Raw genomic sequence first — 27,803 nt, 5'->3', positions numbered from 1 at the left:
CGTGGCATGTGGGAGCTTCCCTGACCAGGGATCAGACCAGTGTCCCTGCAATGGCAGGTGGATTCTTAACCAATGATCACCAGGGAAGTCCCCCAAGAAGGTATTTTTAAAAGTCCCAAATAGTTCTAGAAAACAAGTTAAGGACACTGTCCGTTAACTGAAAATTTGAGATAACTGACCATGAAAGAAAGCAACTGGGGTCAGAGGCTTCTGATTCAAGACGGCAGATCAAGAACAAACTTTTTCATTTCTCCTTAGACTTTTATGAAATAGATGATAAATGTTTAAAAAATAATAGACATCAGAGAAAACTGAAGCAGCAGTAGAGGCCCTGGTGCATGCAGTTGGGAGGGAAGGGACTCACTTTCAATCGGATGCTTCAAATAGGCAGAAAAAGCTGCAACCCAAAGCAGGTGTGATGGGGGCAGAGGGGAAAGGTGGTGAGAAATGAACCTGGAAACAGGAATAGTAACTGCAAGGCTGCCTGTGCCACAGCTGGATCTCACCTGTCTTCCCCATTCTTGTACGATGGTAGTTTCATGTTTATAGTGAGCAAAAACCCAACTGCTCTCCTCAGAAGAAATGAACTCAACTGAAGGAAGCCAAGGCTTCTCAGTAGATGTTGAGGGCAAAATAAAGTCAAATCTAAGTGTACAAAAATTTGTTTCCTACCAATAGAGGCAGTTCCAGCACTTCCTCATAGTAGGAGCAAAAGTGTATCAAGTTTGGTGGAAGAGCTTTCTGTTCTGGGTTGGACTTTGCTTTGACTTGCCCCACAGTCAGTTCTCACTAGAACTTTATGTCTGTTGGGAGGGATTTGGGGTACTGATGAAAACTGTGAAGGTGGTGACGTTCTACGGCTCTACCCCAAGTGGTACCTCTGCTTTAGACAGACAGATACTGCGGGGCACGGGAACAGTAATCCATAAGTAGAACAGGAGAATTGTGATTCATTTAGGACAAGTAAAGGAAGTGGGAAATAAAAGAATGTCTAAGGCAATGGCACCCCACTCCAGTACTCTTGCCTGGAAAATCCCATGGATGGAGGACCCTGGTAGGCTGCAGTCCGTGGGGTCACTAAGGGTCGGACACGACTGAGAGACTTCACTTTCACCTTTTACTTTCACACATTGGAGAAGGAAATGGCAACCCACTCCAGTGTTCCTGCCTGGAGAATCCCAGGGACGGGGGAGCCTGGTGGGCTGCCGTCTATGGCGTCGCACAGAGTCGGACACGACTGAAGTGACTTAGCAGTAGCGGCATATGTCTACTACCTCCTGTTGCTTGGAATATTCTCATTCCAGATTATGCGGGGTGTGGGAGGGAGATGACATTTTACTTCGTGTCCTATTTTTAAATTTTTTAAAATTAACTCTGGCTGTGCTGGGTTTTCCTCGCCGGTCTCTAGTTTCAGCGGTTAGGGGCTCCTCTTCTTTGCAGTGTGCGGGTTTCTCCTTGTGGCAGCGTCTCACGTCGAGGAGGACTGGCTCTCTGCGCTCGCGTCTCAGGCCTTGCCGCTGTCTGGCTCTAGAGCGGAGGCTCTGTGGCTGTGGTGCACGGGCTTCGTCGCCTGGCAGCTTGTAGAATCTTCTCAGACGAGCGATCAAACCCGTGCCCCTTGCACTGGCAGGTGGATTTTTAACCACTGGACCACCAGGCAAGTTCCATGTCTTATCTAGAAATTCTTTTTTAACCACAAGAACTTGTCACTCTCAGTTTTTCAGTATAAAGCAGTGCTAGTAATTGGGAAGTGGGGCTAATCAGGTCATAGTTTAGTTTGCTTGACTTGAGTACCACACAGTTAATGGAGCCAAGGAGTCAGGCAACTGACGGAAACAATTTCAGTGTGGCTCCCTGAAGCATCCCTTTCAGTATTGGCCACATATTCAGTATTGCGAAATGTGTGACTTACCCAAGGTTAGCTTTCTCCCTACTGTACTTTTCTTGTCAGCAAGCTTGGACAGAAAGCCAATTTTACTAAAGCAGAAAGCTTACTAACAGGTGTACCTGCTCCAGTTCCCAGAACATCTATCTACCTACAACTGGACTCAGCTACTACTTTTTCTTGTTAATTTGTTAAAGTGGTTTTTAAGTTGTTTCACTGATTCATTAAAGAAAATTTCCAAAGTACAGAAAAGCAGGAAGAAGAATTAAGTCATCTGGAGTCCTGTCACTCAAAGACAACATGCTAGTGTATTTTTGGACCCTCCAAATCGAAGCTCTGAAAGATATCTAACACTGAAGGTAGTCAGTTAGACCTGTAGCTCCACTAAGACGGTAAGCATCCCCCAGGATACTGAAAGAGTATTTCTGTCACTCAGTTACCCCTTGTTAACATCTTACATAACCATGGTACAATTGTCAGAACTAAAAATGACTAATAATTACTGTTAACTAAAATAAGAATTTGGAATTTATGAATTTTCAGTAACATCTTTTTTTTTTTTTTCCCCCTGTTACAGGATCCCATCCAGGACATTACATTGCATGTAAGTTTCTCAGTCTTCCTTTGGTTTTCACTACTTGAGTTTTGAGGAATACTGGTGAAGTATTTTGTGGAATATCCCTCAAGTGAGATTTGTCTGATGTTCTTCTCATAGTTAGACTAGGGCTATGCTTTTTCGGGGGAGTAAGACTGTAGGAAAAGTGACCTTGTCATTATGTCATATTAAGGGTAAATAGTATCAAAAAGACACCGCTGTTTATATTAACCTTGATCATGTGGTTGAGTAGTGTTTGACAGGTTTCTTCACCGTTAAGTAATTTTTCCTTTTGCCAACACTTACCCTGGGAGGGAATGACTATGTACAGCTCATGCTCAGGGGTGGGTGGGTGGCGATTAATAAATCCTCTGGATGGAGTGTGATTCATTAGAATTCTTCTTATAAGGAAGACTTAGCTCCCTTCCCAAATAATATATTTATTTATTTACAGCAGAATAGACTCTGGTATACTCACTTTATATTTTAAATTATAACTGTGCAGGTTTGGGCACTGGGAGCTCTTGCAGGTTGAGTCCTTTGTCCCTTGACACACCTATACGTATTTGTGAGCATTCCTGATTTATGGCGCTATGGGATGCTGCAGGCCCCAGTTCTAGAGTCACCGGTACCTCTCAAGAGCCCTGCCCAGCTCCCTTCGCGGGAAAGTGGTATTTACAAGCAATATCAGGTGAGTCTGCTGTTCCGGTTTAGTTGAAACTGAAGGCTGACCCCCCCCCCGCCTCCGCCGCCGTCGACGTCAGGCTCTGGGCCCCGCCGCACCTCCGGCCCGCCCTGCGAGCCCCGCGCATGCGCGCCGGGGGGGCGTGACGTCTGCCGAAGGCCCGGACGCCAGCGTGAGTCCGCCCGAGCCCAGTAATTCGGCGGTGTCCTTCCGCTCCGGATCTGTTTCCGTGCGCGGTGGTGGTCGGAGGCTTTGCAGGTGAATATTCCTGCCGGATTTGGCGACGCAGACCCCCCTCAGGCCGGGCCCAGCCACCCCGCGCCCATCCGCGGAGACCCCGGGCCCGCGCCCTGCGTTCCCCGCCCCGGCGGCGGTCCCCCGGAGCCTCGTCTGGAGAGGCCGGTCCGCGCCCCAGCGCCGCCCGGGCCCTCCCCTCCCCCTCGTTCCCCTCCGTTCCCCTCCTTCTCTGCGTCCCGCCTCTCCCCGGGCGCCCCAGGCTCGTCCGGGAGCCGCCGCCGCGCGGACCCCCCTGTCAGGCCGCCAAGCTCCGCGCCCCCGAGCCTCTCCGGTAGCCGTCCGCCCGTGTCTTCTCCAGAGGAAACCCCCTCCCTGCGTCCTTGATTTCTTTTCTTCTGGAGCCTCACTAGGAGCTGCGCGGCCGCGCCCCATCCGAGCTGACCCCCCAGCGGCTCCTTCCCTCGCTCTCTAGAGCCTCCCCCCCCCGGCTGGAGAGCTCCTGCCGCTGCCGCCGCCCTTCCTGCAGGTGCCCCCGCCGGCTCGCTGCCCATCTGCAGTGTGGGCGCGGAACTCCGCCCCTGCTGTCCCGCCGGCCCAGGGGATTTGGACTCCTTGGTTCTCCTCCCACCCGGAGGTCTCATCCTCCTTGAGTCTGGAATGGCATTGAAGCTTTGCGCTCGCCTGTGGGGCCCTTCTCCGCTTGGTTTCATCTACTCTTGGTTTTGCAGTGTCTTAAGTTTTAAGTGCTCCTAATTGTATTATGTCTTTTTTTGACATTTGATTGTCTCACCTGCTAAGTACATTAGGAATCTCAGAGATCAGGGGTTTTCATTTCGCGTCACAGTAGTGTATTTCTGTGCTTTTAACTCAAAAGTAGAGTAACTTACATAGGAATGTGTTTATAAATGGCCGAATAGTAAAATTCCAGGTTTCTAGGGTGAGCGGGGGAAAGGAATGATACTGTGAGCGGTCACAGTATCAAAAAATCTAGGGGGACATGGTTAATTCTAAACCGTGTTGGAATTGACTGTTGACTGTGCCTCCTGAGAAGCTTGCGTCTTTTTAAACTGTCTTTTCTGAATAGGACCGGGTAGAGCCACTGCCAGAGGGAGCAGCGCTTTTGTCTAAAGGAAGGGAAGTTCCTGGGTCTTGATGGACTTTGAGGAGACCAGTTCCAGTGCGGGAAGTGACTTGTCTCGGTCACGAAGGCAGGGGGAATTAGGGCCCCGAGCCCTGTTAACTACCTGTTTGTTTACGACCCTTAATGTCTGACAAATAATGACCAAAGTACAGTAGATGTATTTATGTTCTTGTGCAGCAAGACTGCTCCTGCAGCTGGTTCTCCTGTGCTCAGCATGTCCCCTGGGCCCAGGAAGTTCCTAACCCTGGGCTGGATTGGACTGGTCTGATGGTTATTGATAGAAGGTGGTTGTTGGGGAGAGAGCTGGGCAGGTGCTTGTCTGGTCTTCCCTTGTGATTAGTGTTTACTCTTGTGTGGTAGTGATGGCTTAACTAATGCCCCGGCCCTTCCCCCCACTGCCTCCCAAATCTCTTGAGAGCAGGAATCAAACATATGTTGCAGGATTATCCTGGCAGGTGAGAATGTCTGGCACAGTATAGGTGGTCAGTAATTGCTTACTGAAGGAGATTGCAGAAAAGAACTCAGAACCTAACGCCGTTTCTTTACTAGCATGTTTTTAATGGTGTGAGCATATTCTGTAAGTAAATAACCTGATATTCTCGGAGACTGAATTTGTGAAATGTGTAGGTCGGTGGTGTAGAAAGAACAGACACCCTTCTTGAGGTAGTCATATTATTTCTTGGGAAAATAGAGGTTTTTCTTGATTCACTCTAGAAAGTTTGCTGGACTTACCACGTTGCTATCCTACATTAATATTTGGTTTCTTTCTCCTGTCCTCTTTTTTGTTTCTTACTGGATGTCTAAAGAAATTAAAGAATTACTTTATCAGTGTCAGTAACTACCAAAAACTGCTGAATAAAATAAACTATTAAAAATGTCACAAAAGGACTTCTCTGGTGGTCCAGTGGCTAAGACTCTGCACTCCCAATGCACCGGGTTGGGGTTCAATCCCTGGTCAAAGAACTAGATCCACATGCTGCAACTAAAGATCCTGCATGCTGCAATAAAAAGGTGGAAGATCCTGCATGCAACAACTAAGACTGGTGCAGCCAAATAAATATTCTTTAAAAAGTTACAAAAAGTGGGCTAGTTGATCAGTCATATTTTATTGACTGTATATTTGCTCCTGAGTTTGATCCTGAGTACAGAGTATTGAACGCCTCTTTGTTTTAGTCTGTCTGTCCTTTGATGAGTGCTTGTATTGTGTTTGTTATTAAAAATAGATTGCTACGTGAAATGGCCAACACCAAATATGAACTGACCTCTGAATGATAATGTTGTTTTAGAGTCCTTGAAGAACAAAGTTTTCCTTCCTTCGATAAGGAAGTAATTTTACGGCTAAAATACTAGTTCCTCTGAAAGTGAAAGTGTTAATCACTCAGTCGTGTCCAACTCTTACGGGATCCCATGGATTGTCTCCTTTGTCCATGGGATTTTCCAGGCAAGAATACTGGAGTGGGTTGCTATTCTCTTCTCCGGCGGGTCTTCCCCACCCAGGGTCTCCTGAATTGCAGGCAGACTCTACCGACTGAGCCACCAGGGAAGCCCCTAGGAGTGACTTTGTGAAATGTGTAGGTACAGAAAGAACAGATATCACTTTTTAAAAAAATTTTGCCCAGCTGTGCGACTGTGGGATCTTAGTCAGGGATTGAACTGCTCTTGGCAGTGAGAGCTTGGAGTCTTAACCACTGTACTGCAAGGGAAGTCTCCAGATACCATTCTTGAGGTAGTCATATTCCTTGGACAGTGCTTACTAATCGAGCCAGGCAAAGTGGACTTTTAGTTCAGAACTGTCACATTCCAAAGGCAATATTCTTTCCATCTTTTAAATTCGTCCCCTTTAGGATTCAATGATTTTTAAAGTGATTTGAGTTCATATTCAAAGTAACTTGACTTGAGGAATTCCCTGGCGGTTCAGTGGTTAGGGCTGGGTGCTCTCACTGCCCCAAGGTTGTGGGGAGGGCAGGATTCTTGGTTTGATCTCTCGGTGGGGAAGTAAGATCCCATAAACCAAGAAGTGCACCCCCCAAAAATGAAATGTTGAATATGATTTGTATTTTTAAAACTTCTTGTAGGTTTTATTGGTATGTGAGTAATGTATGTGGCTATTTTGCGGCTAGTTTGCTGGTATTCTGTCCTGTAGAACCAACGAGTTTTAAGTTTATGCATTAGATCCTGCTCCAGGGTATAAATAATAGCTTCCCTGGTGGCTCAGAAGGTAAAGAATCTGCCTGCTGTGCAGGAGACCTGGGTTTGAGCCCTGGGTGGGGAAGATCCCCTGGAGAAGAGAATGGCAGCCCTCTCCAGTATTCTTTCCTGGAGAATCCCATGGACAGAGGAGCCTGGCAGGCTACAGTCCATGAGGTCACAAAGAGTCGGACACGACTGAGCGATGAAGCGTTTGTGGGCATGTGCACACACACACACAGACACACAGGGAAAATGAAATTCAGCACGGTGTGTCAGAAAGCTGTTATTGTTTCTTCAGAGACTAATGTAGTTAGGTATTCTGGGAAGGGTTTTGAGGTTTGTGTTTTTTCTTCCCTTCCTTCTACTATGTGTTCAAATTTTGACAGCCAGGGGCATCTTAGTAAGTCTTCTAAGCCATTTGAGAAGCAGCCTGATGTGCTTTTGTCTTCTAGAATGTTTTGGGCAAGTTTTAGGTGGATGGTGAGGAAATAATAGCAAAAATAGTATTAATAATTGCTGTGGGAGCAGCTACCATTTGTTGGTTTTAGTAACTGTCACGCACTATGCAAGCACAAGCTATTTTACCCAATTTTCCAAACATCTTATCCAGGTAGGTATTAGTATTCTCACTTCATAGATGAAGAAAAAGGCTTGGAAAAGCTAAGTAACTTGCCCAAAGTGATTTATAAGTGATTGAGCCAGGATTTAAACGCAGTTCTTTTGACTTCAAAGCCTGTACTCTGAAACATTGGGGTCTATGAATTTTTAAAAGCTTATTATCAGAATCATACTTTATGATTTTTGATTCCTAAAAATATAACAAGTTTCTCCCTCCATTTTGAAAACTAAGAACTATTAGAAGGAAGGTTCAGGTAAATGGTGTTCATTTAGAGATTTTTAAAAAATATATTTAAGAATAATTAAAATTATTGCCTACATGTTCACATTTATCAAAATAATGTATATACGTAAATTGAAAATCCAAATAGCCCTTTAAGCCTAAGAGTCAAAAACCCACTCACTTTCCATTAACTAGAGACAACTAGTTTTTTTAGCTGCCTTTTTTGTATTTGAGATGCAATAACATTGCTGTTGATTTAGATGTAATCTTTGACTTCCTGCCATGGAAGACTTTTGCCTCCTGTAAACACACTTATTGAGTTTACCAGAAATGTCAATTTCTGTCCCTTTCCACTGTCCTCCAATCTGGACTGGTTTCTTTTCTAGGCCTGTGTGACTTTCCTTCACCTTCATCCTGGGCTTTTTCTTTCCCTTTGTTCATTATTGGCTCCCTAGTTCCTCTCTCATTATGGTGGAATACATTCTTCACTAGGTTCTGGAAACGGAGTCGGGTGCATGGAAGGTAAATCTTAAATCTTTGAGCATGTATGTAAATGTCCTTATTTTCTATTTGATTAATAGTTTGGTATGGAATTCTGGCTTAAACATAATTTTCTCTCAGCATTTTGAAGATACTGATTCATTGCCTTCCAGCTTCCAGTATTGTTGATAAAAATGCCCTTATGCTTTGTTTATCCTTTATGTGACTTCACCATCCCCCCCCCCCCGGAAGTTTTAAGTTCTATTTTTGGTCTGTAGAGTCTGCAATTTCGATTAAACCTTACGATGCATTTGAGTGAACTCCGGGAGTTGGACAGGGAGGCCTGGTGTGCTGTGATTCATGGGGTGGCAAAGAGTCGGACACGACTGAGCGACTGAACTGAACTGAAGATCTTTTAAAATTAATCTTGCTGGACACTCATTGAAGCTTTTGTGTCTAGAAATGCATTGTCATCTTCTGGAAAATGTTTGTATAGTATTTTTTCTACCTTTTTCCAGTGGTTTATTTATGAAATTCTCCTGTAAGCAGAATGCTTTATATCCAGGGTTATCCTTTATTTATTTTTTTTTTTCATTTCTTGGCCTTTTTTTTTTCTTCTTTCAGAGAGTTCTTCCATCATAATCTTTTATGCTCTTGTATTTTAGATTTGATTAATCATTTTAAACTGAGAGCTCTGAATGTTTCTATTTTAGAACATTTTATTTTTTGGCTACAATATTGTGTATCATTTCTCTGATAACAGTATTCAGTTCAGTTGATCAGTCATGACCGACTCTTTGCAACTCCATGAATCACAGCATGCCAGGCCTCCCTGTCCATCACCAACTCCCGGAGTTCACTCAAACTCATGTCCATCGAGTTGGTGATGCCATCCAGCCATCTCATTCTCTGTCGTCCCCTTCTCCTCCCTCCCCCAATCCCTCCCAGCATCAGAGTCTTTTCCAGTGAGTCAACTCTTCGCATGAGGTGGCCAAAGTATTGGAGTTTCAGCTTTAGCATCAGTTCTTGCAATGAACACCCAGGATCAGGTTGGTGCAAATGTAGTTGCGGTTTCAGACCATGAATTTTAAATCATAACTAGGTTCAAATACATCTTTATTAATCAAAATAGAAACCATTGCAATCAGCACATTTTTGTCAATGAGAAATAAGTTTGTTTATTCCTGTGGCATAAAAATCCATGCTTCAGGATTCAGTGAACTCTTGGAAAGCATTTTCTGCCGCCTCCTGGTTGTGGAAGCATTTTCCCTGCAAAAAACTGTCGAGATGCATGAAGAATGGTAGTTGGTTGGCAAGAGGTCTGGTGAATATGGCACAAGGGGAAAACCTTGTAGCCCAGTTCATTCATCTTTTGAAGCGTTGGTTGTGCGACATGCAGTTGGGTGTTGTTGCAGAGAATTGGGCCCTTGCTGTTGACCACTGGGCTGCAGGTGTAGCAGTTTTCAGTGCATCTCACCGATTTGCTGAGTATACTTCTCAGATGTATTGGTTTCGCCAGAATTCAGAAAGCTGTAGTGGATCATACTGGCAGCAGATTGCCAAACAGTGACCATGACCTTTTTTCGGTGTAAGTATGGCTTTGGGAAGTGCTTTGAGGCTGCTTCTCAGTCCACCAACTGATCTGGTCTTCATCAGTTGTATAAGATCCACTTTTTGCCACACGTCACAATCAGGTTGTGAAATTGTTTGTTGTTGCTGTGTAGAGTAAGAGAAGACAAACACTTCAGATCAACCGTTTTTTTGAATTGCAGTCAGCTTATGAGGCACCCACTTATCGAGCTTTTTTACCTTTCCATTTTACTTCAAATGCCTAATGACTGTAAAGTGGTCGATGTTGAGTTCTTTGGCTACCTCTTCTGTAGTTTTAAGAGGATCAGCTTCAGTAATGGCTTGCAGTTGGTCATTGTCAACTTCTCATGGCTAGCCACTGCATTCCTCATCTTCAAGACTCTCATCTCTTTTGCAAAATTTCTTGAACCACTGTTGCACTGTACATTCATTAGCAACCTGGGCCAAATGTGTTGTTGATGTTTTAAGTTGTCTCCACTGTTTTATGACCTATTTTGAACTCGAGTAAGAAAATAGCTCGAATTTGCTTTTTGTCTAACATCATTTCCATGGTTTAAAATAAATATAAAATAAATAGCAAGTAATAAGTCATTAGCCAAAAAACATAAATGATGTTTAACATAACCATTTTTATTTAAGAATGTATTCCAATATCAAATGGCAAAGTTCAACAGTGAAAAACGGGAGTTACTTTTTCACTAACCTAATAACTTTTTTAAAAGTTTTCCTTTGCTCCTTGCAGTTGTTTCTAATTCCTGTGAAAGTTTCAGGTTTTTTTTTTTAAATCTTATATTTTTTAGTCTCTTATCTCGAGGTTTCCTCAGATGCCTGAACATACATGCTGTGCTCAGACTCTTAGTCAAATCCTACTCTCTGTAGCCGTATTGATGGTAGCCCACCAGGCACCTCTGTTCAAAAGATTCTCCTGGCAAGAATACTGGAGTGGGGTGCCATTCCAGGGGATATTCCTACTCCAGGGTATCTTTTCTGCCCAGGGATCAACCCGTGTCTCTTATGCCTCCTGCGTTGGCAGGCGGATTCTCTCCCACTGCCACTCCCTGCGAAGCCTGAGCACACATGCTGTTTCTATTTAAGACGCTAAAAAATGGACTGGAAGCTTATATGTTTGTTTAAAGTTTACTACTTGGTGAGCTTTCTTCTAGGGTTTTAGGCAGAGGTCAGTTGTTTTATAGAAAAAAAAAAAAATTTATCAGTATCAATGAGCCTTGGGCTGTGGCCTTTGCCCACACCTGAAGAGTCTGGGAGTTAAGTAAAGGAAGAGAAAAGGAAGTTCAAGCTATTCACTTACTCTGTTACTCCTCTAAGTGTGACTTCTCACTTCCACTCTGAGCTATCCCTGATGTCACCAAGACTAGATAAATCCTCTGTGTTTCAGCTTTTCCCGAAAGGAAATCCTCAGGATTGGGGAAGATAGTAGCCTGGATGTGTTAGGGGGCCTAGTGACTCTTCTTAAAGATGTTCAGTAAATTCTGACAATCTCCCCCACCTTTAGAATTATCTCATACTTCTAAATCCTGAATCTTCACAGTGTTCTGTGACTAGGGTTGGCTTGCTCTGTTTTGATTGTTAGCACATGAAAAGCAGAGAAAGCTAAATTTTATATTTATTAGTTACTACTTGTTCATTTACTTTAGACCTTTCACAGTGTTCTTAGCAGCTCATCCGCTTTTGTTTCTGTTGCCGTTCTTTTTGCCTTTGTGGATTTATGCAACTAAAATTCATTTCATGAGAAAGCAGATTAGGTTTTTAATTCGTCGTTAATGTTGAAAATAGCAATGCAGTCACCAGGAGGGGTGATCTTTACATTATTAATAGATCATTTGTCTTGGATTCTCATTTTAATGTCACTGTTGTGTTTTCTCTCTTTGAAAGTAACTCTCATGTGAATTGAAGTGTTTAGTGACAAGAAATATGGATTTTCTAGAAATATGTAATATTTCTAAGTACTGTAGATGGAAAAATGGGAATATGGATATTTAAAGTCTGCCTTTGTTTCTTTTTCCCTTCTGAGCACTGAGTTATCCTATCCTAGGTAACCTCAAGGCAGGGCAGGCTAGCAGGATCCAGGACCAGGAACTGGTCTAGGCTGATGATGGACCTGTTTTGGGCAGTGGCATGAGAACGCTCTGCAAGGCTGAGGGCAAGTAGGCTGAGTGACAGGCAGTATCCCTCCTGCTCTGCTCTGTGATCGGGGCTCAGGATATACTGGAGGAACTTGGCAGGGGACGGGCTCGAGATAAAAAGATGTAGCTGTGGTCCAGCATCGGTAAGGCGGATCATTTAGGAGCAGATGAGGCAGCTGCTCTTGTTTATGTCCTTGTTACCCTTGGCATCTCTTATCTGTGTGGCCCTGTGTTGGTGTCTGTGTTGAGTTGTGTCTCGCTTAAGGGCTGGGAGCCAGAGGCTGAGGATGCTCCTGCTGATGAGGCAACGTGCTGCACGTAGTGGTGTGATATCCAGCGTGGCGCCTGACAGAAGAGGCTGCAGACACAAGGACGCACGCCTCTTTGTTGGAGATAGAGAGGTTTTTAAGGTTTTGGATGGTTTGTAGCCTGTTCCTACAGTCTTCTCTGCTGCCTGTGTTTAAGTACATTTGAGTCCTTAACTCAGAACTCTATAGACTTTTTGTTTTAAAAAAGAAATTCTAACATCTTAGACTGTAAATAACAAATATCTCTTACTGTTAATGCTGTAACTTTGAGTTATTTAGTAAGGGGAAGTAATTACACAAATCAAATTGTTTGACCTGTTATTTTTAACCACCATCCCCTTCATTATGAAATTGAAGTCACAGTGTATGTTTTCTCAAGCACATTTTATAGTGATGTGGCTGTATGGTTTTAATAATTTTTATACTTAGGATGCCTTTTAGCCTCAGTTGGTTCTAATGAACTGTAGTTACTGTTTTCACATTGGCACTTGTGTTCTCACAGTTTGGCCGTAAAATACCCTTTCTTTAGCTGGTTGACTTTTTTTCTTGAGAGCACCTTTGTTTTTTTGACAATAAGACATCTTAGGTATCTTGTCCCTGAATTGTAACCAGCTCATTTTCAAGGAGTACGGGTTCCTTTTAGAGGAGACCAGTATTAGAGATAAATATCTGGGTATGTAAGATTGTTCAATATAATGATTAAGGGTAGACAGGATGATACTACATAAGAAGATACCTGAGTCTGCAGAACAATTACCCTTTTTCAAAAAGTCATGAGTTTCTGTTGCTAATTTCAGTTTAAGTTTGTTTCTACCTTGTGATAATCTACTTTTCCCTTTCTTCATTAGTTTTGAACTATTTAGACGTGCCAGAGTTACATTTATAATGTTGTCCTATCTATGTAGAAACTTTTTTTTTTCTTCCGTTTTATTCCTGTTTTAAATCTTGCCTCAAGTGGCCTGAAATTGATTTCCAAGTCGGGTTTTCAGTTTTCTCTTGTTGACATCCCCTTGAGTCACATCTACCTGAAAAGTGAAAGAAATCCAGCCTCACCCCCAAGCAAATGCCAAAGAAAACATAGGCACGATATCTGGCAACTCAAATGTTGATGCATACAGTTAGTAAATAACTGGAAAGTTCTCGGTCCTTAAGGAACTCTCTTTTTAAGTCTTTATCTTCCTGGATGCTAGTGGATCCAGGATGTGAATGTTCAGTTTTGGGTTAATCTGGATGTTAATTTTCAGTTCAGTTCAATCACTCAGTTGTGTCCGACTCTTTGAGACCCAGTGGACTGCAGCATGCCAGGCTTCCCTGTCCATCACCAACCCCTGGAACTTGCTCAAACTTGGGGTGTTAATCTTACAGGCACGTAAAGTTGTTGGTCTTGGATTCTTGAAGACCCGTGAATAAATGAAGCTGCTCTTAATTTCAGTGTTAGGCTGAGCTGCCATTTTGACTATGATGAATGTCAACAAATATAGCCAAAGGAACATCAATCATTAGAGATTTTAAAAAATTTGCCACAGAAGTTTGGGAAACTCCTTCCTATTGCTCCACATTTTTACACTGTTCACTTGGTTCCACATCCACCAGCAAACTTGTGTGGCAACATTTCAGTCAGGTTTTATGTATGTATTGTAAACTAGGTGGCTCCCAATACCTACAGGTAATTTTTGGCCTAATCCCAACTATTTTCCTTGTCACATGAGAAGGAAAATAAACAAATTTCTGTTAACGATTGTAGGAAGTTCTAGTATAAATACCCAGGATTTGGCATGAGTGAATACCATTCAGTTTTATGTTTTGGGGTGGTAATATCTCTGCAGAGATGTGATGCAGTCTATAACATCCATCCCCTGTCTTTTTCACTTCCAAGTTTAATCTTCTTCTTCCATTAGAGTGTCAACTAACATGAAAGCGGGGCTTTTGGCTTGGTCACTGCTTTATCCTTAGTGTCTGCTGCAAGGCTGGGCACACATCAGATGTTCAAAGAATATTTGTTGAATGAAAATATAATAGTATTATTTCTCTGCCTCAAATCTTTTTGAAAGTAAATGATTGTTTTAGGGATGTTACAGGCCACCTGTCCTCAATTTTTTTGCACCAGGGACTGTTTTCATGGTCCAGTGGATTGTGGGTAGCAGGCTCTGCTTGTCTGCCACCCACCTCCTGCTGCGTGGCCCCATTCCTAACAAGTCATAGACCACACCAGTCTGCTTCCTGGAGGTTGGGGACCCTTATTATAGGCTGCAAGTTGCAGAAAACTAGTTCAGCTCGGTTTAAGTAATGATGAAACCTATCATTTTGCCTAATGGAAAGCTTTGCATTAGCGGAAATTTTCCTGGTTAGGTGAGTCAGTGGCTTAGCAGTTAGCACTGCCTTCTGAACAGTCAGCTGCCTCAGGTGTGTACCCTCACCATCAGCAGCAGTAAGCAGCAGGCACATCCTCTGGGAGAAAGAAGAGACTGACTGTGCATCTAGTTCATCTGGGACTGTATGTTTGAGTGTCTCAGTGTGGGAGAGAAAGATGAAAAGCATCTTTTCTTTCTTGGTGAGGACAAACAGCGTGAATTGGCAAAAACTTCAGGGAGACTAAGAACGTTCATTTTGAAGATGCTGAAATGTAGGATGACTCGTGAGCTGTACTTAGACGTGGGAAACATTAAATGAAGGAGAGCTCATTTGTTCTTTTGAGGTGGCTACTTGGGCTTGTGCTCCGTTTTGCCAACCTTCCAAAACTTTTGTGTCTTAAGAGAATACCTAAAAATGCTTAAGTAGAAAACAAAAGTAGCTCATAATTTCAGCCTCCAGATAATATCTGTTGGTGTGTTCCATCCCTGGCCTGGGAAGACCCCACGTGCCACAGGGCAGCTTAAGCCCGTGTGCCATGACTACTGAGGCCATGCTCTGTGCCCACAAGCTGTGACTACTGAGCTTGTGTGCCAAGTGCTGAAGCCCGCACACCCCAGAACCCATGTGCCACAAGAGGAGACTAGCCCCTGCTCACCACAGTTAGAGAAAACCCTCAGGCAGCAGCGAACCCAGTGCAGTCAAGAATTAAATAAATAAATAAAATGATACAATATTTGCAAACTGTTTTTAAAAACTCAAATAGTACAGAAAGTTGTAATAGGCCTGAGTGTTTGCCCTCTTCTCTGACACTCAGCATTGCCTCATTGCCCTCCTCAGAGGTACACATTATTAACAGTTTTATGATACCTTCCAGAGGACAGTTGTGCTGGTTGATACCAGCTCTGTGTGTTCATTAGCACACACTGTTCTGCTTCAGTCCTTTTCACGTCTTTATGATGATCTGCCATGTGTGAAGGGGCCTCTGGTTGGGGATAGTGTTATGCATATGTGGGTGACACTGCTTGTGTATCAAGGACGCACATTCCTAGTAATGTTGAGGTTGTTAGGTCAGAGTGTATGAATGTTTAAAATTTGGATGGATATTGTCAAATTCTCCTCCCAAAAGATTGCAGCAGTTTTCATTCCTGCCATTATGCTTTCTCCTTTCTGGGTATCATAGTTTCTTTCATTTGTGGCGCTATAATAGGTAATGTTGTTAACTTGTGATTTGAATTTTGTTATTTGAATTGAGAGAGAAATGGAGTAGCTTATGAGTTTTTTGCCCTTTGATGTTTCTTTTTCTCGGAACTGCCAAATGATTGCTGTTTCTGATGTAAGTTGGCTTTGTAAGTGAGGGAAGTTAACTCACTGCTGCCATGTATATGGTTGTAAAATGTATTTTTCTTAGTCTTTTACTGGTTTTCTTTACTTTTGCCACTCAGGTTTTTATTTTTATGGAGTTAAAGTTATTAGACTTTTTTTTGTGTGTGTGTGAGTTCTGCTCTTTGAACTTTTTCAAAGAGACCTGCCACTCTACCTGCTGACATCCATGCACGCCCAACTGTAACTGGGCTATGTAAAGTCATTAGGGCACACCCGGAGAAGGCAATGGCACCCCACTCCAGTACTCTTGCCTGGAAAATCCCATGGATGGAGGAGCCTGGTAGGCTGTAGTCCATGGGGTCGCTAAGAGTCGGGCACAACTGAGCGACTTCACTTTCACTTTTCATTTTTCACTTTCACACATTGGAGAAGGAAATGGCAACCCACTTCAGTGTTCTTGCCTGGAGAATCCCAGGGACGGGGGAGCCTGGTGGGCTCCTGTCTATGGGGTCACACAGAGTCGGACACGACTGAAGTGACTTAGCAGCAGCAGCAGCAGCAGCAGGGCACACCCAGGGTACTGCTTAGGCAGCTGAATCACAGAGCCCCACGATTCCAGCCATGTTAGGAGAAGTCATAAGTCCTTGACAGAGCTGAATCTTTGTGTTCTGGGGCTGCTTTATCTCTATTAGACCTAATTGGAGTTAGACTTAGTAAGGTAGACAGGATCGTTGTTTATCAATTGCCAAGTTCTGTCTGACTCTTTGTGACCCCATGGACTGCAGGCCTCCCTGTCCCTCACCATCTTCTGGAATTTGCCCAAGTTCATGTCCATTGAATCAGTGATGCCATCCCACCATCTCAGGTTCTGTCACCCTCTTCTCCTTCTGCCTTCAGTCTTTCCCAGCTTCAGGGTCTTTTCCAGTGAGTTGGCTGTTTGCATCAGTATTGGAGTTTCAGCATTAGTCTTTTAAAAAGGTGGGCAGGGTGGTGAGGCTAAAAGCTAGAATGTATGTGTGGGGGGTTGTATTGGCCCCTTTAACGAGGTATTAGGTAAATTCCAGATGGCCAGTGAGATAAAATGACCTTGGTCCTTTACCCAGCTGAAAGGAGTAAGGACAGAGAGACCAAAGGACTGTGATTTTGTGATATGATGAGAAACATATGAACTTCTGAAACGTTGGCATTTTCTGAGAGATTAGAGGCATTAGGAGTTGTTTTTTTTTTTTTAATTCATTGTAAACCGAGATCCAGCCAGTCCATTCTAAAGGAGATCAGTCCTGGGTGTTCATGGGGTCGCAAAGAGTCGGACACGACTGAGCGACTGAACTGAACTGAGCTGAACTGAAACCCCTTTCAACTGTACTTGAGTTTATACTAATGAGATGACTCTTGGTGTGGAGGTGGGATGAGGGTGTGGGGTGCACCTCGGTGACTTCAGGATGGGGCTGGTTGCCAGAGGAGCCAAGCTTGTGATGAGAAGGTTAGAACTTTCAGTCTCATTCCTGGACCTCCAGAGGTGGCAGAGAGACTGCCGCTTAATCACCAGTGTCCAGTGATGTAATCATGGCTACCTAATGGAATCTCCTTTAGTTCAGTTCAGTTCAGTCTCTCAATCGTGTCCGACTCTCCGCGACCCCATGAATCACAGCACGCCAGGCCTCCCTGTCCATCACCAACTCCCGGAGTTCACTCAAACTCATGTCCACAGAGTCGGTGATGCCATCCAGCCATCTCATTCTCTGTCGTCCCCTTCTCCTCCTGCCCCAACCTTTCCCAGCATCAGAGTCTTTTCCAGTGAGTCCTCGTCGCATGAGGTGGCCAAAGTATTGCAGTTTCAGCTTTAGCATCAGTCCTTGCAATGAACACCCAGGATTGATCTCCTTTAGAATGGACTGGTTGGATCTCCTTGCAGTCCAAGGGACTCTCAAGAGTCTTCTCCAACACCACAGGAACCCATAAATGACAGAGTTCCAGTGGTCGCATGGAGATGCTGGGAAGTGGTGCCCGGAGAGGCAGTGGAAGCTCTGCTTGCACACTTTGCACTCTTCATCTCATCCATTTGGCTGTTCCTGAGTTGAATCCTTTTATAATAAACAGAAAATTGTAAAGTGCTTTCCTGAGTTCTGTGAGCCATAGCAGATTATTGAATCTCAGGAGGGAGTCAGTATATATTTATATGAATTTATATGTATAAATAAATCAATTTAGATGTATAAATCTTTCAGTTTATACATCAGAAATACAATAGGCCTAGGACTTTTCTTTAAAGTGGGAGCACTCTTGTGGAACTGAAAATTGAAGCTGTGACGTCTGATGCTAACTCCACATAGTTAGTGTTGGAATCCACCTGAATCAGTAGACATCCAGTTGGTGTCCTGAGAATTGGTTACTGGTATGGAAAAACCACACACATTTGGTGTTAGAAGTGAGTAAAAACAGTTAATATGGGTCATTCTCTTTTCTGAATATGATTTTGAACCTGCCTATTTTTTTTCTGTAGGTGAGAAAATGGCATTTGTGAAGAGTGGATGGTTGCTGCGACAGAGTGAGTATAGGACTTGAGCCCCTTGGTTGGGGTTTAGAGTTGCCTTAGGACTTATCTTTTATTTCTGTGGCTGATACTGCTGATATTTACAAACAGATAACAAAGTCTTAGTAATGCTGTTGCTCTGGATTTCCTCGTGCAGATTTTTAGGTTTCTGTGAACTGTTTTTCTGCACCCATGAAGCTGCTTCTTGGTTACTTCCTTGACAGAAACCAGGGGATAGTAGTCCCTGCTGGTTTTTCTTACTAGCATTCTGTATTATTAATGGCTGACCTGAGGTTCTTAGTCTACCCAAGCTGAGCTGGTATATTACTATGGAGGTACTGCTTACTTTGTAGGAAATAACTGTCTCATCTAGGAATTGAACAGTGATGAGATTCTGAAATACTGGAGTCTTCAATTATAGATTAAGATTTGACCTGAGGGAGTGCGTTTACCTAAAACCAAATCTTTTTTATCTCCAGAAGGCCTCTGGAGACAGTTCTTCCCCTATGAGATTGAGTTCGTTTTTTTAGACTCAGCTCTGTGGACTGACCGTCTAGTTTAGGGCTCTGCGGTCAGGGCTCTGACGGCAGGTGTGGCGCTAGGCTGGCACTCCCCAGCCAGTGACCATACCTGTCTGTGTTTGGGTGGCCCTCTTCAGTAGTTTTTGCACAGCTCAGGTGCTGCCAATCAAGTCAGTCCTGGATGCCAGTTATTTATCAATTTGGGCAAGTGCTGTGGTTGCCCCTCTCAGCACGGTGGGTGCTTGATAGTGGTCAGAGAAATTCGGAACGCTGCTGTGAGGAATATTCTTTTGATACCTGCAGTGGACATGGGAGATCTGGAGAGGCACGTGCAGTGGAATTTGTGCACTTTGGCCTACAGTTGGGGCGTCTAGGAACGAAAGATGTAGCTGTTAGGCACAGATACGGTGCAGGGACGACTTTTAGTTTTCCTTTTTGGCTGACAAGGAAATTAGAGTTTTGTGAAGTTAAATGCCTAGTCCAAGATTACAAATGAAAGGATGCATTCTCTCAAATTGATAGACTGTGATGGATGCATGCTGGATGGGATCCAGGCCCTGGGAGTGGGTGTGTCCAGTCTGAGCCTGCCTCTGCATAGCTTCAGGCTGGGAGACTCCCCCACACTGTGGGCTGTAAGGGAAGGTGAATGTTAGAGAAAAGTGTACATGAAGGCCTTTCAATAGAAAGAGAAAGATATTTTCCAGAAGAAGAGGTATTACTGTTATTTCTAAGTAGAGAGTTTATAGTCCAACATTTTCTAATCAATCTAGCAGTTAGATACTACTCGGAAGGTTTAGATATGCTGCATGGAGTGTTAAATGCTCGACATGTTTCATTAGCTCAAAATTTATTCAGCTTTTTTTTCTTTTATGTTTTGAAACTTAAGTTGGCAGCATTCTCATAAGAGTGAAATTCTCATCTTAGCGTATGCTGCCTGCAGCCCTGGTGCAGCATGAGTGTTGGTGCAGTCCGGGTCTGCTTTCACTCCCATTTCCGTAGACTGCCCTGGACAGGCATCTGCAGGGATATTTTTGGGGCAAGAGGAAGGTTTCTTTTGTTTCTGTTACCTGTGAATCAGAGGACAAAGTCCTTGCTTTTCCACTCAAAGCCAACATTTCCACTTTTTTTCAGGTACTATTTTGAAGCGCTGGAAGAAGAATTGGTTTGACCTGTGGTCAGATGGTCACCTGATCTATTATGATGACCAGACTCGGCAGAGTGTGGAAGATAAGGTCCACATGCCAGTGGACTGCATCAACATCCGCATGGGACATGAGTGTCGGGGTAAGTGGGTTTGCCGTGTCCAGCTTTTGTCACCTACCCGTCCCCATTCTTGGTGGGAGTGATTCCTCTTTCTTAGCCACTTTGCTTTCATTTACAGATCAAAGAAGGGTTTCATGTAGGCAGATGAAGACAGACACCTGATTATAACCCATATGGGTCGGCAGGTTAATTTTCTCCTCTGAATAGACCCATCAGTCCACATTTCTGTTCTCTCTCATGAAGAAAGTGGTGGAGAACTAAGGAATCAGAGTGTTGGGAGCCCCAAGAAGGATGGAGCTGCTCTAGGTAGCTTAGAGTTTGTGACTCAGGAACTGGCTTATTGATAGTGGCTCTGGTCAGTTTCTTAAAATCTGATCTTTCCCGGAGTTACCTCTTATGTAAATTTTGAAGGAATAGTTTTTTAATAAGCACAGACTTTTCTATTCCTAATTAATGGCATATGTGAACTTCCCTGTTTTATTAGCTCTGGAGTACAGAGTCTGCTGTAGTAACCATTGGTGTTATAACATCCTGCCCATATAGGTTCTTGAAACAAAGTTTCTATGGACTAGTTGTTGAAATTCTTACTTGAACCAGGCTTAGATATCATAGGTCTTATACTTCTTGGTACACAGGTATACTTTATTTCTTTTTATGAGTTTTTTTAAAAAAATATTTATTTATTTTGGTTGTGTCGAGTCTTAGCTGCCGCATGTGAGATCTTTGTTGCTGGGTATTTTGTTGCAGCATGTAGACTTCTCTCTCGTTGTGGTGCCTGAGCTGTAGTGTGTGTGGGCTTAGCAATTGTGGCGCATAGTCTCTCTGGTTGTATCACACGGGCTTTTGCTTGGGCTTAGTTGCCCTGTGGCATGTGGGATCTTAGTTCCCTAACCAGGAATCAAACCCCCATTCCCTGCATTGGAAGACAGATTCTTAACCACTGGACCACCAGAGAAGTCCCAGAAATACTTTGAACATCTGATTTTCACTTCTAAAGCAGCGATGTAGTTTGATGCTTCCTGTGAATAAAAGAAGTAAGTATTCTAGTAACTGATGCTCTGCAACACTTTTCATTGGGCTTATTCTTCTGATGTCTGGGCTGTTCTGTGTGTCACCATATGTGGATGCCCTCTTGAAGAGGCTTACTTGTTTCTCCTGCAGGAAGTCTAATTAGTACGGAGTAATGATTCATGTGTTTGGTTCTGTAGGGCAGACTAAAGATGTTTTATAATTGCAGTGTTCTGAAGTACTGGTCGTTTGCTTATCTATTAGGAAGAAATCCTTGGGGGGAAAAAGTGGTGTTAATATTTCTATATATTTTTTATAGATATTCAGCCACCAGATGGGAAGCCAAAAGACTGTATGCTGCAGATTGTTTGCCGAGATGGAAAAACCATCAGTCTTTGTGCAGAAAGCACAGATGATTGTTTGTAAGTTTTTTCTGATGTGTTTAACTTAAAAAGTACTTTCTGTTTTAATTTCTAGTTGCAGGAAAGGAAAAGAATGGGAGTTAAGTTTTCCTTTAGGCAGCAGAATAAGTGACTTAGGTGTGTGAAAGGAATGTTAACAGTGTCTTAGTCCATGTCTGATACCCTGATGCTTATTTCTGCCTCTACAGAGCTGCTCATGCAGTGTCCTGATATAGTGAGTATGGCAGAAAGTATTAGGTATAGTCACTTTGCATTCTTTTCTCGTTACTAGATGTGCATTGGATGATGGGCATGGCCAAGTGGGTTCTTAAATCTTGTGATTTTTTTGGCTGTGCTGCCTGGCTTGTGGGATATTAGTTCCCTAACCAGTAATCAGACCTGCCCACAGCAGTGAGAATGCAGAATCCTAACCTGTGGACTAGCAAGGAATTACCATTAAATCTTGTTATTTTAATGTAAATATCTTTTAAAATAGCACTGACATCTGTATTATATAGCCTTTGCCCTCTTTTGATGGTTCTCACTCCTATTTGCTATCTCTGAAGAAAGAGTATAGAAATACAAGAAGGAAAGCCCACCTTTATTAATTCTCATCCCATAACATCCCATACATAGCATTAATGTAGGACGAGAATCTTGAAAACTCTGAATTTTTGTTTTTCTGTCCACACTCTACCAATACCATAGGTTAACTCTGGACATTTTGAGAAGTCATTAATAGAGATTATAATAATATTCCTGTATGTTAAAATATTCATATGTATATGACATTTTTATAAAATCCAGCTGGCCACTTTGTTAGAGTGTCTGACCCTGCATTTTACATATATTCTTATCCTCAATATAGGCATGCTAAACCTCAGGGTTTATTTTAAATGCCAGATGTAGTGTCTTTTTTACATTCTTACTTATATTCAGTTCAGTTCAGTCGCTCAGTTGTGTCCAACTCTCCGCGACCCCATGAATCACAGCACGCCAGGCCACCCTGTCCATCACCAACTCCCGGAGTTCACTCAAACTCATGTCCACAGAGTCGGTGATGCCATCCAGCCATCTCATTCTCTGTCGTCCCCTTTTCCTCCCGCCCCCAACCTTTCCCAGCATCAGAGTCTTTTCCAGTGAGTCAACTCGTCGCATGAGGTGGCCAAAGTATTGCAGTTTCAGCTTTAGCATCATTCCTTGCAATGAACACCCAGGATTGATCTCCTTTAGGATGGACTGGTTGGATCTCCTTGCAGTCCAAGGGACTCTCAAAGAGTCTTCTCCAACACCACAGTTCAAAAGCATCAATTCTTCGGCGATCAGCTTTCTTCACAGTCCAGCTCTCACATCCATACATGACCACGGGAAAAACCATAGCTTTGACTAGACAGACCTTTGTTGGCAAAGTAATGTCTCTGCTTTTTAATATACTATCAAGGTTGGTCATAACTTTCCTTCCAAGGAGTAAGCATCTTTTAATTTCATGGCTGCAATCAGCATCTGCAGTGAATTTGGAGCCCCCGAAAATAAAGTCTGACACTGTTTCCACTGTTTTTCCATCTATTTCCCATGAAGTGATGGGACCAGATGCCATGATCTTTGTTTTCTGAATGTTGAGCTTCAAGCCAACCTTTTCAGTCTCCTCTTTCACTTTCATCAAGAGGCTCTTGAGTTCCTCTTCACTTTCTGCCATAAGGGTAGTGTCATCTGCATATCTGAGGTTATTGATATTTCTCCCAGCAATCTTGATTCCAGCTTGTGCTTCTTCCAGCCCAGCGTTCCTCATGATGTACTCTGCATATAAGTTGCTGCTAAGTCACTTCAGTTGTGTCCGACTCTGTGTGACCCCATAGACAGAAGCCCACCAGGCTCCCCCGTCCCTGGAATTCTCCCGGCAAGAACACTGGAGTGGGTTGCCATTTCCTTCTCCAATGTGTGAAAGTGAAAAGTGGAAGTGAACTCGCTCAGTCGTGTCCGACCCTTAGCAACCCCACGAACTACAGCCTACCAGGCTCCTCCATCCATAGGATTTTCTAGCCAAGAGTACTGGAGTGGCTTGCCACTGCCTTCTCCGCTGCATATAAGTTAGTGAATCATAAATGTCACTTTCTGGAAGAGATGTAGCTTTCATACAGACGAATGGAGACATGAGCACATCAAGCTAGTTTGCTACTGTTTTATAAATTGGATCTCTGTATTTTTACTAGTCAGTAATTTAAGCGTGTGTACATTGTGTGTACAGTTCCTTTGAACTGGGCTGTGTGCTCACTGCTTCATATATGTTTGATCTTCACTTTATAACGTGGGTGGTGGTTATTCAGTAGCTCAGTTGTGTCCGACTCTATGTGACCCCATGGACTGTAGCACACCAGGCCTTCACTGTCACCCAGAGTTTGCTCAAACTCATGTCCATTGAGTCGATGATGCCATCCAACCATCTCATCACATGTATCCCATTTTACTCCTGCCTTGTCTTTCCCAGCATCAGAGTCTGTTCCAAGGAGTCGCCTCTTTGCATCAGGTGGCTAAAGTATTGGAGCTTCAGCATCAGTCCTTCCAATGAATATTCCATGAATATTAATTTCCTTTAGGATTAACTGGTTTGATCTCCCTGCTGTCCAAGGCACTCTCAAGTCTTCTCCAGCACCACAGTTTGAAGCAACAATTCTTCGGTGCTTAGCTTTCTTTATGGTCCAACTCTCATGTCTGTACCTGACTACTGGAAAAACCATAGCTTTGACTAGAAGGACTTTTGTTGACAAAATGAGGTCTCTGCTTTTTAGTACGCTGTCTAGATCTGTCATAGCTTTCCTTCCGAAGACCAGGCATTTTTTAATTTCATGGCTGCAGTCACTGTCTGCAGTGATTTTGGAGCCCAAGAAAATGAAATCTGATACTGTTTTACTTTTTCCCATTTATTTGCCATGAAGTAATGGGACTTACTCCTTGGAAGGAAAGTTATGACCAACCTAGATAGCATATTAAAAAACAGAGACATTACTTTGCCAACAAAGGTCTGTCTAGTCAAGGCTGTGGTTTTCCCAGTGGTTATGTATGGATGTGAGAGTTGGACTGTGAAGAAAGCTGAGCGCCGAAGAACTGATGCTTTTGAACTGTGGTGTTGGAGAAGACTCTTGAGAGAGTCCCTTGGACAGCAAGGAGATCCAACCAGTCCAACCTAAAGGAGATCAGTCCTGGGTGTTCATTGGAAGGACTGATGCTAAAGCTGAAACTCCAGTACTTTGCCCACCTCATGTGAAGAGGTGACTCATTGGAAAAGACACTGATGCTGGGAATGATTGGGGGCAGGAGGAGAAGGGGACGACAGAGAATGAGATGGCTGGATGGCATCACCGACTTGATGGACATGAGTTTGGGTAAACTCTTGGAGTTGGTGATGGACAGGGAGGCCTGGCGTGCTGTGATTCATGGGATCACAAAGAGTCGGACACGACTGAGTGACCGAACTGAACTGAGCAGAATGGGACTGGATGCCATGATCTTAGTTTTTTTTAATGTTGAGTTTTAAGCCAGCTTTTTCCCTCTCCTCTATCACACTTAACAAGAGACTCAAACAGGGGCTCTGTATCAACCTAGAGGGGTGGGATGGGGAGGGAGATGGGAGGGAGTTTCTAAAAGGAGGGAATATATGTTTACCTATGGCTGATTCATGTTGAGGTTTGACTGAAAACAATAAAATTCTGTAAAGCAATTATCCTTCAATAAAAAATTAATTAAATTCTAGTTATAAAAAAGAGGCTCTTTAGTTCCTCTTCACTTTCTGCCATTACAGTGGTATCATTTGCATATCTGAGGTTGTTGATATTTCTCCCAGCAGCCTTGGTTCCAGCTTGAGCTTCATCCAGACTGGCATTTTGCATGATGTACTCTGTATATATAAGTTAAATAAGCCGGGTAACAAAATACAGCCTTGCTGTACTTCTTTCCCAATTTTGCACCAGTGTGTTGTTCCATGACTTATTCTTAACTGTTGCTTCTTGACCTGTATACAGGTGTCTCAGGAGATAGAAAAGGTGGTCTGGTATTCCCATCACTTTAAGAATTTCCCAGGGTTTGTTGTGATCCACACAGTCAAAAACTTTAGTGTAGTCAATGAAGCAGAAGTAGATGTTTTTCTGGAATTCCCTTTTTCTGTGAACCAATGGATATTGGCAATTTGATCTCTGATTCCTTTGCCTTTTCTAAATCTAGGTTGTACATCTGGGAATTCTCGGTGTACAAACTGTTGAAGCATACTTTGAAGGATTTTTGAGCATTACCTTGCTAGCATGTGAAATGAGCACAATTGTCTGGTAGTTTGAACTTTGGCATTGCCTTTCTTTGGGATTGAAATGAAAACTGACATTTTCCAGTCCTGTGGCCACTGCTGAGTCATCCCAATTTGCTGACGTACTGAGTGCAGCCCTTTAACAGCATCATCTTTTAGGATTTTAAATAGCTCAAGTGGAATTCCATCACCTCTTCTAGCTTTTGTTCGTAGTCATGCTTCCTAAGGCCCACTTGACTTCACACTCCAGGATGTCTGGCTTTAGGTGGGTGACCACACTGTCGTGGTTATCTGGGTCATCAAGGCCTTTATTGTACAGTGCTTCTGTGTATTCTTGCCACGTCTTAGTCCCTTCTGCTTCTGTTCGGTCCATACCGTTTCTGTCCTTTATTGTGCCCATCTTTGCGTGAAATGTTCCCTTGCTGTCTCTAATTTTCTTGAAGAGATCTTTAGTCTTTCCCATTCTATTGTTTTCCCTCTATTTCTTTGCATTGGTCACTTAAGAAGGCCTTCTTATCTATCCTTGTTACTCTCTGGAACTCTGCATTAAGTTGGGGATGTATCTTTCGCTTTTTCCATTTCCTTGTCTTCTTTTCTCAGCTATTTGCAAGGCTTCTTGGAACAACCACTTTGCCTTCTTGCATTTCTTTTTCAGTGGAATAATTTTGGTCACTGTCTCCTGTGCAGTACTGTGAACCTCCATCCATAGTTCTTCACGCACCCTGTCTACCAGATCTAATCCCTTGAATCTATTCATCTCCTCCACTGTGTAATCATAAGTGATTTGATTTAGGTCATACCTGAGTGGAAGAAAATAGTTTTCCCCAGTTTCTTCAATTTAAGCCTGAATTTTGCAATAAGCCACAGTGATCTGAGCCACAGTCAGCTCCCAGTCTTGTTTTTGCTGACTGTATAGAGCTTCTCCTTTGGCTCTAAAGAATTCAATCAATCTGATTTCGGTATTGACCGTCTGGTGATGTCCATGTGTAGAGTGATCTCTTGTATTGTTGGAAGAGGGTGTTTGTCTTCATAACCCTTTGTTCTTAACTGCTCTACTCTACTGTATGCTGAGATGTCATGTGTGGACTGTTCCTTTAAGTAATAGTGGAAAACAATGTCTAGAACTAAAATTTTCACAAAACATGGGAGGTGTTGTCATAGAGGAGGGAGAAGAGTTAAAAATACACTGAAAGACTTACCTTGTTTGGGTTTGAAGAGCTGGATGAGTCAGAGGAGGCTGTTTCTTAACCTGTATGGGAAAAATAGAGGTTTATTTATGTGTTGATTTTAAGCATCGGTTTTTCAGCACTCATCCTTCTTTATGGTAATTCACATCCATACATGACTACTGGAAAAACCATAGCTTTGATTAGATGGACCCTTTGTCAGCTAAATGATGTCTTAGCTGCTTTTTAGTATGCTGTCTAGGTTTGTCATAGCTTTTCTTCCAAGGAGCAGGTGTTTTTTAATTTCATGGTTGCAGTCACCATCCATAGTGATTTTGAAGCCCAAGAAAATAAAGTCTGTCACTGTTTCCGTTTTTCCCCCGTCTATTTGCCATGAAGTGATGGGACTGGAGATCCATGAGCTTGCTGGATTTTTAAAAAATTAAATGTGTATTAATAGAAGAATACTTGTTTTACAGTATTGTGTTGTTTTCTGCCAATTATCAACATGAATCAAACATAGGTATACTTATGTCCCCTGCCTGTTGAACCCCTTCCCGCCTCCCTCCCCATTCCACCCCTCTAGGTTGTTACAGAACCCTGTTTTAAACAGCTTTCCACTCTCCTGTTTCTCTTTCACCAAGAGGCTCTTTGGTTCCTCCTCACATTCTGGCATTAGGTTTGTATCAGCTGCATATCTGAGGTTGTTGATGTTTATATTTCTCCCAGCAATCTTTTTGTTTTTTTAAGATTTATTTATTTATGGCTGCACGGGGTCTTTGTTGCTGCTCTGGGGCTTTCTCTAGCTGTGGAGAGCGCGGGTTACTGTCTAGCTGTGGTGCGCGGGTT

General features: G+C 43.2%; 1 protein-coding gene across 3 annotated transcripts in view; it reads left to right on the top strand.

Annotated features, from left to right (window-relative positions):
• Positions 1-3,299: 3,299 nt before the first annotated feature.
• The window catches only part of PLEKHB2 (pleckstrin homology domain containing B2), a 47,887-nt gene continuing 23,383 nt past the window's right edge, over positions 3,300-27,803 (top strand). For 2 of the 3 annotated variants that reach the window (XM_088831090.1, XM_055398132.2), the window contains exons 1-4: positions 3,300-3,423; positions 18,275-18,319; positions 19,957-20,109; positions 21,416-21,518. In XM_088831090.1, the coding sequence (XP_088687216.1) occupies positions 18,283-18,319; positions 19,957-20,109; positions 21,416-21,518 (293 nt within the window). In that variant the 5' untranslated portion in view covers positions 3,300-3,423; positions 18,275-18,282. Of the gene's footprint in view, positions 3,424-3,709; positions 3,734-18,274; positions 18,320-19,956; positions 20,110-21,415; positions 21,519-27,803 lie in introns of those variants that run through there. The other variant, XM_088831088.1, reaches the window with a different exon arrangement.

Source organism: Moschus berezovskii, chromosome 2, assembly GCF_049115385.1.
Source record: "Moschus berezovskii isolate FMDL1 chromosome 2, NW_MosBer_1.0, whole genome shotgun sequence".
Lineage (NCBI taxonomy): Eukaryota > Metazoa > Chordata > Mammalia > Artiodactyla > Moschidae > Moschus > Moschus berezovskii.
Note: the sequence above shows the minus strand (reverse complement) of the source record. Positions and strands in the feature narration are given on the sequence as shown.